This window comes from Melanotaenia boesemani, chromosome 7, assembly GCF_017639745.1.
Source record: "Melanotaenia boesemani isolate fMelBoe1 chromosome 7, fMelBoe1.pri, whole genome shotgun sequence".
NCBI lineage: Eukaryota > Metazoa > Chordata > Actinopteri > Atheriniformes > Melanotaeniidae > Melanotaenia > Melanotaenia boesemani.
In genome coordinates this window covers 35,528,456-35,544,680 of record NC_055688.1, presented here as the reverse complement: position 1 = coordinate 35,544,680, position 16,225 = coordinate 35,528,456, and the positions used below count along the sequence as shown (strand labels likewise).

The 16,225-nt window shown below is 39.6% G+C and overlaps 1 protein-coding gene across 3 annotated transcripts in view; it reads left to right on the top strand.

The window, feature by feature from the left end:
- The first annotated feature begins 979 nt into the window (after nt 1–979).
- The window catches only part of si:zfos-2326c3.2 (misshapen-like kinase 1), a 73,019-nt gene continuing 57,773 nt past the window's right edge, over nt 980–16,225 (top strand). For 2 of the 3 annotated variants that reach the window (XM_041989616.1, XM_041989615.1), the window contains exons 1-3: nt 980–1,166; nt 1,958–2,023; nt 13,877–13,933. In XM_041989616.1, coding sequence (XP_041845550.1) covers nt 1,110–1,166; nt 1,958–2,023; nt 13,877–13,933 — 180 coding nt within the window. In that variant the 5' untranslated portion in view covers nt 980–1,109. The remainder of the gene's footprint in view (nt 1,167–1,957; nt 2,024–13,876; nt 13,934–16,225) is intronic. The other variant, XM_041989617.1, reaches the window with a different exon arrangement.

Sequence of the window (16,225 nt, the reverse complement as noted above, 5' to 3'; positions counted from 1 at the left end):
TCAGGTTCATGTTGCATTATTGGTTCATCTTTTCTATTGTTCAATGGTTTCTATCTCCTAAAATATCTGGACGCCAGTAAGAATTTAGGGGGATTTTATCACATCAAATACAGCCACCAATAAGGCAACAGCACTCCCGTTTTGGCAGAAGTGGGAGAAATTATATCACAATAACAATACTGAACAGCTAGAGCCAGGCATTACATCATTTGCTTATTTTACATGTATCATTTTATCTGTTTATTTATTTAATAGGTTTTTTTATTATTATTATTTGAAAAATTACTACTGGGTTATTGGAAAATAATTTATTTAGTCAATCTTTTCACAAAAATGCAAAACTTTTTTTAATTGTTCATCAAAACATTCAAATTTAAATTTCACATTGTACCAAAGTTACAATATCTCTGTGACATCAGAAAAACATGTAAAAAACTGGTAATTTTATGAGCATAAAATACTAATACACACAAAACCACTATTTGTCCATGAGTGCTCTTGCTTAGAGGGTAACAAAATGTACTTATACTTCAATAATAATGATAATATTAATCTATTAACTTTTTTAAAGAATTAATCAAGATGACCACTTGAACAAATATTCTTCGTCTGTTTTTTCCAAGTTTCATGTTCATGACTGAGTGTCAAGCTTGAAAAAAAAAAAAATCTCGGAGAAAACCAGTGTCAATCTTAAAGTTTTAGCTTAACCGGAAACTAGATGGTCTTCATTTAAAAATGTGGCATACCCGTTGCAGGAACATAAAAGTGAGTCAAGACTTAATTGTTTGTCATCAGAAAAATAGGTTTTTATTGCGAAAACAAATTAAATGTTCTTTAAATTCTGAAGTAAAATCATGGTTAACCCCCGTTTGAAGTGAACAAAAATAAGCCGCACATCTGTGAGAAGAATTGATTGCTGAAGCTGGTTTATTCTGAAAGGTTTATCCGGAAGCGGATCGTTTTTCGTCGACTAACTTGCTGAAGCTAGCCAAACTTCAGAATGGACCCCAGGAGAGAAAAACCCGTTACTTTGCAACGTTAGGGGAGAAAGTCCAGCCGTCCATGTCTTCCTTACAAATATCTACACTCTGACAAACTTACTGGCAGCAATGTCGAGAGAAAACACGACACGAAGTTTGGACAGTATTGACCTCGCTGCTCTAAGAGTAAGTAGAGAAATGTTGTCTTCCTTTTATTTTTTATTTTTTTAAAGAAATCTATGAGTAAACACAGTAGGATGTGGAGGGTGTTGCGCGTGAACCTTAACGGTAGTTTCAACTAAGAACTTTTAACTGGTTTTCTTGTGTTTGACATTATCAAACGGTCGTGTTATTAACAGTTTGAGAAACTTAACGTGTGTTAACTCCGTCCTTTAGCTGCCAGCTCCGTGGCTGTCTGTGTCCTGTTTGGTGCAAGTTTACAAGCTACTGTGTTTACACAGGATTTTCCTTTGTTAGACTTTGTGGAAAAAAAGTTAACACGCAACAAGTGGCTCAAATCAAGACAAACCAATAGAGGCTGTACCTATGAAATTGTTCATTTCTACCTTTTATCTAACTTTGATGATTAAATCAGATTTATTTTGTGTGTACATTGATCTGCAATATATCAACAATTTAACTTATTTGTTCATTTGAAAGTGTGAAGGAGGTAGGTGTATGGTTATGTGCTGTATGTATTTGATAATACTACTGTAGTCTTTACTGATCATGAAAGTAAAACAAAGTTTATTAAAGCCATATTTCTGTTCCTTGTTGCTGAAGATCACATCCACACTTGCGCTCTCATTTCCTCGGTCCCCTTGTCAGGATAACTGGACACGGTTGTTCTCCATCTGCCTCATCACTAAGCACATTGAAGCTGTTTGTCAGAGTTTTGCTTGGCATCGGTTTGTTGTATTGTGACTTTGCTGAAATATAGCATTTCCTGTTCCTCACCATGCTGCTTTCCCCTGCAGGACCCCGCAGGGATCTTTGAGCTGGTTGAAGTTGTTGGCAATGGGACCTACGGTCAGGTGTACAAGGTGAGAATCCCCACCCCCCGTTACTTGATGCATGCATGAAAGGACATAAACATGAATGCAAAAATAAGCTGTGTTTTGACCACTTTGGCACTTGCACAAACACATGTATGTATTTCTGTATCCCACACGTCATTTCCAGTTAAACATACTGAAGCTACTTCCAGTTAGTTTGAAACAAAAAAGAATAAATTTCTCATAACAGAAATATCCTGTGGCTCTTACAAACCCAACACACATATTCTCTTCCATACACAAGCATGGCGAGCATCTTTAAAGGTCCTGGGTGGGGCTCACTTCCTTATCACAATATCTGTTTGGCTATATGTGAGCAGAGTGGTTTGTGGTTGCAGGAGGTGTTTAGTCTTATTTAGTTCAGCCCAGCTGGTTGTGCCCTGTGTTCAAACTGCTGATGCTATACCACAGGATGGGTGTTACTACTCTTATGTTTGCTTGTTTCAGTTTCAGGCAATAAAGAGCAGAGGTACTCATGAGTTCACGGTGATTGTGCAACACAAACCTTCTTATAGGGGGAACTTTTATATCTGGTTTAAGTTAAGTGAAGAGTGCCAGTTCCATGACCGCCCTGCTACCTTCTGTATGGAAAGACTAAATAAATACAAGCAGCGTGGCTGTGTTTGCGTCCGGTCTGTAGATTTTCTCGGAGGTGTGCTGGTCTGTGCGAGAAGACGTGTCAGACAGTTGCCATCCAATTTCCTGAAAGAGGAAATGTTGCAAGATATGTGCAGGGTGGTAGAGAATTGGAGAAATATGCAATTTTTTTCTCTGACTCACATTCTGTGATGGCTTAATGAGGTGAAAGCACCAAATACGGATGAATGATGAGCCTTCTCAGTCTGACTTAAAACAAAGATCGTAATGATTCAAGGCTGGATATTTACAGATTACAGTAGATTACTCTGTGAGCTTTTGGTTTTTGACATAAACATCCTTTCAGCGTGATGGCTTCATGCACCATTCTGAAAAGCAATCATTAAAAATAGCTCCTGCAAAGCAAACTTGCAGGTGAACACGCTTTACAAACAGTAAGTTCAGGCTCAGCTGCCCTTTAGCTGAAATAGTCTATCAGCTCTTTATTCTGGTTTATTAGACTTGCGTTAAGCAGAGTAATTATAGGGGCTGGTTCATCTAATCAGGACAGTACACATCTGTTTTCACTGGATACACCTCTTACTTTCTAGAAGCATTTATGAGCTTGTTTACATGTGTTAAAGTGCATGAGTGAGTCCCATCATGGCGGTGCAGGACAGGAAGAGGGCCCGTAGAACAATAACTCATGTGTCCACACACACAGGCTCCTTGCAAAAACACTCCGTCGTGGACTGGTGTAAGCACAGGAGATGCTGACCAAGCATGCATGCTTTTCCTCTGTTTATTTATAGATGTCATTAAAGTTCATTTTGAATGTCTATGTAAAGTTGAAAGGAAATTCATGAACAGCTGATCTGGACTTTAAGCCGGTCTATCAGATCCGGTGCAATTAAATGAAAGATTGGTTGAAAATGTATTAATGAATTTTACAAAAGGCTGCACCTTAAATTTGGAGAGGGAGTGGTAGCCTAGTGGTTACAGAGGTGGGCTTGGGTCTGGAGAACCCACACTGAAGTCCCTGAAGTGCCAACAGAACCACTGTGGGCCCCTGAACACACGTGCCCCCCGGGGGCTGAAACATGGCTCTCTAGTACATCTAGAGATGGGTTAAACACAAAGCTGAATTTCCCAATTGGGATTAATAAGAGTTAAAAAAAAAAAGAGAGAGAGAGATCGAGATGAGCAGTCAGACTTGTCATCTTTCAGCGTGGTCTTCCTAAAGTTTTTTTTAAGTTTTTCTTTAGACATTTCTGCTTTTTCACTTATTTTCCGTCTGGCACTTGTAACTGACCATTTTTAGAGGAATGTGCACTTTTGCTTATTAAGCCACTTAACTTTGATCCACAATTCATTTAAGGATAAGATGCATCTATTTTAAGCAGTGAACCAGTGAACAGACAGCCTGTTGCCAATAAACATCATATGTTCCCATTTCTTTAGACACATCTACAAAATACCAAAGTTATAGTTAGACAGAGAGAAAATAGTCATTTTGCACCAACATGGTGATTTCCAATGACTTATTAGATGTCAGCATGTTGTGCAATGTGTCCTTAAAAGTTGAGTAAACTGGGGAAAAAAGAAGAAGAATCAGGCCTAAAGAAATGAACAACATCTGGAAGACCTGAAACAGGATCTAAGAGATGCTTCTGGACCTTCAGTTAACCCATCAACTTTTTACTGAAGTCTCATCAGAAATGGTCTCCATGGAAGGGTGGCTGCTAAGAAGCCACTCTTGAGGTGAAAAAGGGAGGAAAATATGCGCAGAGGTATGCCACATGAGACAAGAACTGGAATGAAACTCAGTGGCAACAGGACTGATGGATGGATGAGTCCTCCCCAGAACCCGGACCTCAACACTGTTGAAGCAGCGTGGATCATCTGGACAGAAAACAGAACAAAAGGCAGAAAACGTCCAAAGAAAAGCTTTGGAAAGTCCTTTAAGAAGCCTGGAGCAGATAGCTAAGCTCCCTGAAAATGGACCAAATTACGTGCGTATCCGACACAGAAGACGGATGAAACGGTCCGTCCGTCTGTGTATCCGTCTTCTGCACCGAGCATAAACATAAACAGCCTTAAAGCTGCTCAGACCAAACATTCACTTTAAAGTTCGTTAGAATTGTGCAAAATCTCTGAATGACATTTATATTGTATTTCCATTTATAGTTGATACTTTTCGTTGATAAACTAAAATGTTAGATATAGATGTACCAGAAAATAGAGATAAGAATTAGATGTAGATATAAACTTTTTTTTTTTTTTATATTAGCACATTTCAGTAAGTCACTGTACCTATTTCCTGTTTTCCTGGTAAAGAAAGAAGTGGTGACTCAAAACGTTTGAGTAATAATTTATTTGTTGCTTGTACAAAGAAAAAGCCAGTGTTGTCGGTCATGTTTTTTCTTTTCTTGTTTTTACTTATAAAGCATGCAAATGCATAAAGATAGCAATCCATCAAAACACAAGCTTCCTCTGTGGACCAATCAAACTTGATGCCATTCTGTTAGTTTATTTGTTTTCAGCTTTGCGGGAGCTGATAGAAAGCATGAGGCTCAGCGTGCAGTGGTAGGGGTAGACCAACCAGATGAGGCTTAAATTAAATATGAAGCACAGAACTTCTTAAACTTCAGGCAACAGCATCAGATTGTCAGGAATGAAATTGAAATAAATATCTATGACTGCAGTGTTTGTAGCACAACATCTCTCCAAGTAATCCCTTTGAAGAAACTGGTCTCTGTTGGAGGAGCGTGAAGCGAGGACGGTTAGCCATTACACAATGTGAAAAATCCTTTAGTCAACGAAGCCAGAAACATCTGAGGGTGAAGATGCAGAACAGGGAGGGGGAGGAGGAAGTGAGGGAGTCACCATGACAGTGTTCTCGTCTGCAGTTTTTTTGTGCCGCAAACCAGAAGAAATACCCTGTAGTCAGACTTTGGTTATGTTGACACATGTCTCACACCAGGAATTGATTGTTGTGATTACTAAATTTGAAGTATTCACATATTACGTTAAACACACACTGCACCAAAGTTGGCCACATTAATCTAGTTTTTTCTTCGCTTCCTGGTCAGCAGAGAGGATTTTTTGAGATGTTAAAGCAGACACCGAATGCAGAGAGGAGGCGGATACCATCAGGCCATTTCATCCAGACTTCCCCCGAGAGGAGTTAGGAACACAAAGGATCTTCAGCAAACTCACTTTGTGTTTCCACCACGTTGCAGGAAATGTGATCATTGGAGAAATTAGAGTGATATTAGATTAAAAAGCCACCATGAATCTTGAACAGCATTGTGTGTTTGAATTGATTTCCAAAAGTGGAGAGAACAAGTTGTTGTTTTATTTTTATTATGCTTTTTTTAAATGGCAAATTGGAAGTTGTGTTTGACCAGTGGGTGGCATTCAGTGCTGCAGACTCCACCTGTGTAGGTTTTGGCGTAGTGGAAAGCAGCGGTGAATTAGCAGCGGGAAGATTTTAGACAAGATGTGAAACCCTGAACTCAGATTTCTGCAGCCTGAACGTAAACAAAGTTTCTCAGACTCTCAAAACGTGCCTGCTATTTAAAAAAAAAACATACTGAAAAATCAGAATTCCACAGAATAAGCACCTTTTATTTAATCTGTATTTTGCCACAGTGATTCAACTTCAACTGCTACTTATTTTTTTATGACTTCAGCACATTCACACAGGAGCATAATGCATATCAGCATTAAAGGCTGTATTATGTGCTGCACAAATCACATGACAGACTCCTTCAGCAGTGTCATGGCCTCGGGACTGAGGGATCCAGCCATGACAAAAATAAAACAAATAATAAAGAAGTTACTTTAGACCAAAAAATGACCTTGCAATGCTTTAAGATGTCATTAGTCCACTTTGTGTGCATCTCTCACTCATACATCATCACACAGACAGACGCAGGGCGTTTCCCTGTTTGCAAAAGGAACTTCCCTTCCCTGCAAGGCAATGCTGTACAGTCATATGTGTGTGTGTGTGTGTGTGTGTGTGTGTGTGTGTGTGTGTGTGTGTGTGTGTGTCTGTGTGTGTGTCAGTGTGACAAAATCCACTGAAGCTTTGACCTAATTTAACACAGCTCTATTCCCAGAAACTCCAACATAAAAATGATGATTGTCAAAGGACTAAAGAGTTGCTCTGAAAGCTATAAAACGTTTATGTTAGCGGTGTTATTATGAGTGAGGTAAACTGAATAGAGAGAATGTGTAACATGTATTTGTGGTTAAATCATCTCATCATGAATGAAGGGTAGAAAGTTTTATGGAAGATTGGTTTGTTGGTTTGGAGATAATGTTTTGTTTCATCTGTACTTGTGCTGCACAATTTCACTCCTGGCGCTCTGCAGACTTCGGTGACATCGTGTTGAAACCGTGCAACAGCTGGCTTTAATACATTCCCAGAGTGAATCACTTACACTTCCTCCTTCCTCCTGGTTTTAGTAACAGTGCTTCCCTTTCTGTTTTCCACATATCATCACTCTTATCTTACTGATGTTCACATGTGCTGTCAAAGAATGTAAAAATAATGCATTCCTAGATGTGGGTTTTGCAGCAAGTGGAGGTTTTAACAAACGAGTCTGGAGATGAAGTGTTTGTGCTTGTTAAGGGTGAAAAACAAAAAGAATTGGAGAGGGGTGGAGAGGAAAGTGAGGGGGTAGCAGAGGAAGGAAGGCAGAGGTGAAAGGCAGAGAGACAGAGAGGAGAGGAGGAAGGAAGAGGGAGAGAGGCAGATGAAAACTAGTGAGAGGAGAGGAAAGCAGCCCCCCAGGAGAGTTAGAGCTGTGGTTTGTGCTGATTGCCCCTGTGTGGTGGAGCAGTCAGATTTTGGGGAAGTCCAACAGTTTGAACACAAACAGTGAAACCTGGCCTCTTTTCTGTGCTTTTAAATGCCAAAACCATAAATAAAAGTACAACCATGATTCAGTGCTGCACTTCAGTTAAAAACAGCAGAAATGATGAAGGCTGGCGCACTCATCCTCTTCTGTCTGGTTCAGACTTCTGTGCTGACTCTAATTGTAAATGGACTTAAATAGCGCTTCTCCAGTCACTTTGACCACTTAAATTGCTTTACACTACCTGACGCATGCACACACACCCGCTCGGCAATGTGGGATTAACAGTCCTGCCCAAGGACACTTCGACAGGTCGTCAGGGGAAGCCTGGAATCGATCCACCAACCTTCCGGTTGGAAGACGACTGCGCTTCCTCCTGAGCTACTCTACTTGAAGGTTACGCCTCTCAGTGCAACCATGCACAAAAATATTTTAGACTTGTTTCACCAGTGGGCCAAACATTTCGTAAGTGTTGAATGTCTGCCTGCCTATTCTGTGTCCATGTCCTCCTCTAGCCGAGCTCAGAGAGGAATGACGGCATGATAAAAGGTCAATGAAAGGCAGAGAAGGAATGGGTCGTCTCTGATTGGCTCTGATCTACCGAGCCCGCCTGATGACATCAAAATGGTGAATTCAGTATGGCGAAGAACGACACAGATGAGTCAGATATCATTTAGAAATGAAGAAAAATTGGCTTATAGAAAGTTTTTCTGTTAAGACAAATCCAGTTATGTCAAATCCACATATTCCAGATTCTTGACAGCTGTCATGACTCAGAGGGAACTATCCAGACATCACATGATTACCATGATGCAAAAAAACAATCTGGAATCACTTGTAAAACGTGGAATATGGTGGAATTTGCTCAAATCATGTGATTTGTTATCTCCACCAGTTCAAACCCTTTTCAGACGTCACCTGAACCGACAGAAGTTCAGCTGAGGCCACGAGGCCGATAGACACACCGAAGTTGTCCAAAAAATTAAGAAAGTGAACACCGCTGGCGTTTTTTCATCTAGAAATAAATGAAAATGGAAAAGCTTTCAGTATTATCATTCAGTTCAGTGAAGCAGCGCTTTAAGTTTGTTTTTAAAAATAATGCTTTTCTTCTACTTAACATTCATACTTCAAATAAAGATAAACATTTTCCTAAACCTCTTTTTTGTTCACAATAATTTAAAAAGCCACCAAGGATAAAAAGAAATAATTAAAATGTATTCTAATGTCCTGGGAGCTGCTGGGAGAAATTTGATGCACTCAGTTTTCTGCAGTTGCACCCAAATTAAAAAGTTTGGTGCACCCGTGCAACCAGTACAGAAAGTTAGTCTGGATCCCACCTTAGCTGGTGAAAATGGTGCTCTACAGTATGAACATCTGTTCTTTTGTCCTAGTTTGTCTCTAACAAGCTGTTATTCCAGAGATGAAACACTGGCTGGTGTGAACTTGTCTTCAATCAGCCTAAACTGAGAAGATGTAATAATATTAAGAAGAAACCTTTTTTAGTCCCTCAGTGGGAAAATTGCTTCGTTGCAGCAGTGCAGGTGCAGTAAGCAGAAGCACACAGGTGATATAAAAAGGACACAGTACAGTATATAAATATGTACATAAACATGTATATAAACATGTAAACACAGTTTAAATGTGTTCATTGTAAAGTAGTTTGAAATGGAGCTGAACAATACACATGTTCATTGGTTATACTGCACTGCAAAGACAGAAAGAAGATGTTGAACTTGCTGATGCCTCATTCCCACCAAGGATGGGTTATGATTTCAAAGTTTTCCAACTCACAGTACAGTCCACTTTTCATTTAGTAGCGAGTGATTTTGGACCCAGAACATATGAACATGACGATGAGTATCACTGGACTCCAACAGCCTCCACAGCCACCAGATCTCAGTCCAGTAGAGCAGCTTTGGGATGTGGTGGAACGGGAGATTCTCATCATGGATGCAGCCGACAAACCTGCAGCAACTGTGTGATGCTGTCATGTCCATATGAAGGAAGGTTTCCACCACCTGCTTCCATCTATCACACTGAGAATGAAGACAGCTCTGAAGGAAAAAGGGGTCCGGCCCAGTTCTACGTGGACCCATTAAAGTGACCAGTGACTGTGTGATCACATCTTGATCAAACTTGCTCTCTTTATCATTCTGTTGTCTCAGAATTTTCTCTACCATAAGCTCATATTGTCAGATGTTTGTTGAATAGATTTATTTAAATGACTTTGATGCTAAGATTTTAACAAGATTACAGACGTTATAAGGCAACACAAAAATATTTAGTTTACAAATATAAGGATTCTGGTCATGTAAAAGGAAATGAAAGAAATTAAAATGGCAACAATCTGATAACATGTAAGCTGGTGAATGTTCTGTGTCAGTAGAATAATAAAAAATGGCTGATTAAATTCAAACCTGAACCTCAGAACCAAGTCTTTAAACAACCTCTGCTGATCTGTTTCACAGTGAAAAAGCTTCTCCCTCCAAGGGTCTAAAAGTCACATTTTTCACAAAGATAGATGTTCAAGTACACAGAGACGTACAAGCAAGTACCCTTTAAATAGCATCATTCCTGCATTCAGTTTGCACAGGAGAGTCGATAAGTTATGCAGCCCATCCAAGCACAAAGTACACATTCTGTAGGTTACTAACGGACTGGTCTGCAGGGACAGAAACAAAGACACAGATGAGACTGAAAATGAGGCAGAGACATTTCCAGAGAGGGAGGTGGGAGACTGGCAGAGAGATACAGTAACAGTGCTGCTCTGGGATGTTTGCATTGTAGATGTCCCTGTTTCTAACTAGCATTTGCATGGATATATTGTAGTAACCTTTTCACTGATACTTTGGTTGTTTTCCTTCATTCTGCCGACAGAAAGAGTGACAGACGATGCAGGTGTGTCTGATTCTTTTCTCACAACGTGGGCATGACTTTGCATGTGTGATTTACTGAACTTCAGTGTCAGAAAGTGCAGAGCTTTCATCAGATAATTGTGATTGAGAGCGGAGACCTATTGAAGTGTGTGTGAATGTGTGTGTTAGTGCTGCATATTATTAGTAAGTAGCTCAGCTGGGAGTTGAACATTTCATGTTTGTGAGTTGTGGTGGCACTGAGTCTGACAGGACTGCAAGGACATTTCCTTCATTTATTACAGTCGGGCCAGGGGCAGCTTGCACGCCACGGTTCTTTATAATTATGGAGATGGTGTCCTCAGCTCGGGGCAGAATGGGGAGGGGTCATTGAACCTCAAGTACATCTTGTATTCAGTTTAGAAGTGTGATGAATGTGAGAAGAATCTCGTCTAGTGTCTGTTTCAGGCAACATTGCTTAAAAAGTAACACCGTGGAGCATATCGCAGCATTCCGCTGGCCTTTTCTCTAGGACATGCATTCTTGCATGCATGATAACTCAGGGTTTATTTGTTTTTACAGAAGAAACAGACCATTTACAAAGACAGCCGGCTAGTAGAGGTTTCCACTGGGCCGGTGGTGTTCATGTGACCTCTGTTAATCAAACTGTGTCTGAACCTACAAAACAAGAAACATCAGCAAGATTCAGTCAGCGACATGACACCTAGCATTTATTCTGTTCACTAAACTCTGTTATTATTAGGACTGTACGTGGAGACAAACCTGGACAAATACCGGAAGTAGATCCCCCGTCATTGCTGTAATGACATTTCTGTTCACGTCAAAGCAGAAGAGAAGAAAATCGTTATATTTACTTAACAATGTCAAAGAATGGAGTGTGGCTGAGAGTAAATGAGTAATTTAGTGGGTTATTGTGGAATGTAATGTTATTTCTTCTTATTAGGGCAACGCTGGGACCAGAAAATAAAAATCCTTCAGTCTGTAACACAAACAGATCACATACACGGTCCTGCAGCCTAAAGATGAGAAATTAAATGAAGAAATCTGACAAAATAGAAAACTGACAGTTATGCAAAAGTTTGAACTTGTGATGACCTATTAAAATGAGATTTTTGTTTTATTTTCCAGTGGGGATTATTAGTGATTGAAAGCAGTTTCAGCAGACTTTACATTAATGCTCTGATGTCTAACATGTCGGTCACTGTGGACCACTGCCTGTTGTCCTTCTTCTAACTTGTCCAACATGATGGCAGCAGAACGATGGTTGGCTGCTGTGTTGTGCCAAACAAGTTAGCTTTGCTAAGAGGAGCTTTATGATACAAGGCTCACCGTGATACTAAAGTAATATTCTTTATTTTTAAATGAGTCTGTTGCTTAATTTACATGTTAATTCTCTACTTGAGAAAGGGGGTGGTAGCAAAAGAAAGGAGAGAGTAGACAGAAGAGAAAAAGAGACTGAAGAGAAGAAAAAGGAGACAAAGATGAACCAGACAGACAGTTACAGCATCAGCTATTCAGTCTAAACAGGAAACAAACAGACAACCAGCTGCTACACATGTAAGGAAACAGAAAACCACCTGCAACATCTGCAAGCAAAACAAAGCTGGCAATAATCAGGAGCACCTAGAAAACGAAAGACAAGCTCGACAAAAATCATGAATCACAACAACCAAAATATCAGCAAACAAAGAACAAACATGAAGATTATTGTAGTTACTGGTGATTAAACCCACGAGACAACACAGTGACTGGATCTGCAGGTTGGTAAACGTGGGGGCAAAACATCTGGAATGAGTGGTGATAAATGATGAGTGTGATCGTACTAATGTGACCGGACCCCTGCAAAGATCAGAGGCCGACCAGTGGGCCACCGAGACCCAGGAGACCACCCAGAGCACGAGTCTTTATTATTCATAAATACAGCTGCGCCCAGAAAAAATGTATTTGTTATAAATGTACTAAAAGTTAGATCTTTATGTGTTTGCAGGAAAAGATATATTCACGGGACACCACCTTTAATGTCTTTCCTCCAGTTTTTAGGTTTTTTGTAACATCACTGATGTTTGAAACTTTAAGGGAAACAGACTGTGTTGCTGTCTGTTATAAAAGATATTCACATAATATTATGAACTTTAATTCTAGTTATCACTGATGTGTTGGTGCTGTCGACTTTAATTCTTGGGAACCCCCAGAGACTAATGAAATGCCAGGTCCTAGTGACCTGAGATGGAGAAATTGCTCTAGTGAATAGTATTATTTTGGAAATAGGTCAAGATTAAATACTGTTTGAATTATTGAAGCATTCTTTGAATACCCAAACCCCCGCCACTGCCAGCTGTTTGGTATAGGTTAACACCATGTTGTTAGTATTATCATGTACAGATACTATTACTTTTCCATTTAGTACCCAGAAATCAGTAGCCATGCTCAGAATTAGAAAAAAAAAGCTTCAACTTGCCTTTTGCTGGAGCAATGGAAGAAGGTCATGTGATCTGATGAGTTTCAGGCCTAGGTTCAGGCCTAGGTTCAGCAACATTATGTGTCCAAAGAATGAGCAGGTACCTGAATATACTGAATGAGCAGGTTAATCCATCTTCCCTGATGGTACGGCCATATTCCAAGATGACTGCCGGATTCATGGGGCTCAGACTGTGAAAGAGTGGTTCAGGGAACAGGAGACCTCATTTTCACACATGGATTGGCCACCAGAGTCCAGACCTGAACTCCATTGAGAATCTTCGGGTTCTCCATCATCAATACGAGATCTTGGTGAAAAATTAATGCAACACTGGAATGTTGTGATGTTGCAGAAGCTTATCGAAACAATGCAAACAATGCCTTAATCAAGCTAAAGGTGGTCCAAAATGAAAAAATCATGGCCCGTCCCTGGTAGAAAATGAACCATATATTTATCACAAAGTGTTATTTTCATCCCCTCCGTTCACGTTAGTCTCACCGAGTTTCTCTGAGTCTGTACCAGAGTATGAGCTGACTGATTGACTACAGTCTGAGACGCCATACACTCCGGTCTGTTTCATGCGCACACTTTGATTCTGGTCATACATCACAGATTAAAGGCTTATAAGGTACCTACTTTAGTATCTTGTCAAGTTTCTGACTCATGACAGGTTTTTCAATTTTCCTGCTTTTCACCTGACTGCACTTAACAGCACTGGTCCTCTTAGCCGACTTCTGCCTCCTTCACAACTCCTTCACTCTCATCTTGTGTCGCGTTTTCTTCTTTCTGACTCTGTCCCTCTAGAGAAAATGAAATGAAGTACACATAACTCTGTCACAAGCATTAAAAATGATGTCACAATTCAAATTTTTACTCCAATGATGTCGCAACGTGTGGGATGGATTGGTTTTCCTTCATGTTTGTGTTCATATCGGTGTGATAATGTTGAATCAGCTCACTTTCCATTCCTCTTGCCTCCTGTTCCTGTCACTTAATTTGGTCTGTTTTTGTTGCTTTTTTTCTGTTAAATCCATCCTGGTCTTAACTTCTTCTTCATTTTTGCCACCAGGGTCGTCATGTCAAAACTGGTCAACTGGCAGCCATCAAGGTCATGGAGGTTACAGAGGTAAAAGTGCCTTGCATTCACTCATCTAAACACTTGACTTATAATCTTTACATTTGTTCCTCCTCCGCTGTCTCTAATCTTTGGTGTGTAATCTTTGGTGTATGTGGATGTGGATGTTTTTAAATCTTCTTTGAAAACACTTTTATTCTTTGGCTTTTAACCCAGTGTCAGTTTGACAGATTTTATTGTCTTCTGATTGTATTGTTTCCTCTTTGTTTTTAGTGTTTTAATTTCTGTGCTGTGTTTTACTTGTTATGCAGCACTTCGGTCAAGCACGTGTAAATGTGGTTTACACTTCAAAATACTCCTTCTTTACCTTGTTCTTTTCTTTTAAGCAGCTTCTCTGTTATTTTAGGAGTATTTTATTCATAATGTAAGCTTTTCAAACACAACCCTGAATCAGAAAAAGTATTGACAGTACTTTGACTTTTTTATAGAACCCGAGATATTCTGTGGTTCTTCTCTTTAACCTCAGACATCCATTCTTGAATTTCAGGTCTGCAACAGTTTAAAAAAAGAGGTTGGAAAAGAGCCGAAGTAGAGTTTTTAAATGGGCAATTTCAGTAAGGGGGTGGGGATTATGAGTTGGTACCGAAGTAGGACACAGTAAAGGCTTTGAGGAGAAAAGGTGGGTTGAAGAGCTTTGTCAACACATATCTGTGAGAAAATAATTGAACAGTTAAAAAGAAATAATATTCCTCAAAGAAAGGCTGGAAGAAATGAGCATATTTATCTTACTTTAGTGAAAAAATCCTATAAATTTTGTTTGCAGGAATTTTAGTACATAAAGAGCAAGGGTGCAAGTCCAAGCTGGACACCTGAGTCCGGATCTCAAACCCCTCAGATGGCAAATTGCAGTAAGAAATGAACAAAAACAACAAGGAAGAGAAAATAAAAATTCTTTGCTCTCCATCCTGAGTGCTGCAGACTGCTCTTTCTGTGTTTAGGGTCAGTCGACAGGAAGGTGGAGGCAGCTTGACATGAAGGGGACATTTTTGGAGAGTAGTTTGAGCTTGTGTAACAGACTGCAGAACAATAACTGCTGGCACATCCCAACATGCACGACAAGTGGAAAATTACGTGATCCAGATCCTGATCCGGGTTTGTTATTGGGAAGCAAATGGTTGTTCTTTAAGTGGTGCTGCAGTCCACCCAGATATTTCTTCAGCATCCTTAGTTTGATTTTCATAGAACATCTGATCACTGGAGGCTGCTGACAGATGGGTTTGTAGGTGGTGGTAAAGAGAAACACATTATGGTCTGATCTTACTAAAGCTGGCAGGGCAGAGGAGCTGGATTCATTTATTCATTTGCATATCTTTAGAACGTTGGACATGTAAGTTTTAGATATGCTGCTCCAACAGCTTAGAATTTGCTGCTGTCTGGGGGAACCTTTTTAAAAGTAAGCTGAGGGCACTAAATGATGAGTCTTTAAGTTGTAAATGTTTAGACTAATATCATTTTTAACTTGGAATGTTGACGTTTGTAATTTTATGTGTAATTTTATTTGTGGTTTTGATTGACTTGTAGCTTGCTTTGCTGCTGTCTTGGTCAGGACACGCTTACAAATGAGATTCTTAATCTCAGTGGGGGTTTTTCCTGGTTAAATAAATAAAATGAAAGTAAATGTCTGCTCTCAGATTGTACAGTTTGATTAGTCACCATCCAGTCAGATAGACAGAAAAAGACGGGGACAACTTGCAACTGCAGTCTCACACGTAGTTTAGTGCTTAGCATGTGTGGACAAGATGATTATTTTCCACAAATACAAATCGTTTTTTTACAGCCATGCAAATACTTTTCTGCACATGTACAAACTTGAATATTTTGGGGAGATTTCTTTTTTACAACTTTATTTACAAATACAAACTGAAATTATTGCAAACATTAATTTACAGCTGCAAAATCTTTATGGCTTTAATTTGAGTCCGTACATATCAGTCAGACCTGTTTTGGTCCCACCCGTGTTTGTTTATGTTTTTCTTTTTTAAATCAGTTTTACTGAGTAACGTGAACAGTGGAACACAAGCCGTAACGCAAAGTGTGGGATTATGTTACGTTGATGTATGACTGAAGCAGTAGCGAAGTAAGGATAATTTCTACCCGACACTGAGACATGTTTTCACGCACGCTGATCCAAACAATCAGCTTAACCCACCTATCTTGATCAGAATTAAATCTGGAAGCATTTTCATTCTGATCAGGCTTTTAATCTGAATACTTGCGTCCATGTAAACATGGCTATTGTTGAAATCGCCAGAGATCACTATAAATGTGTTTGGAAGTTGTTTG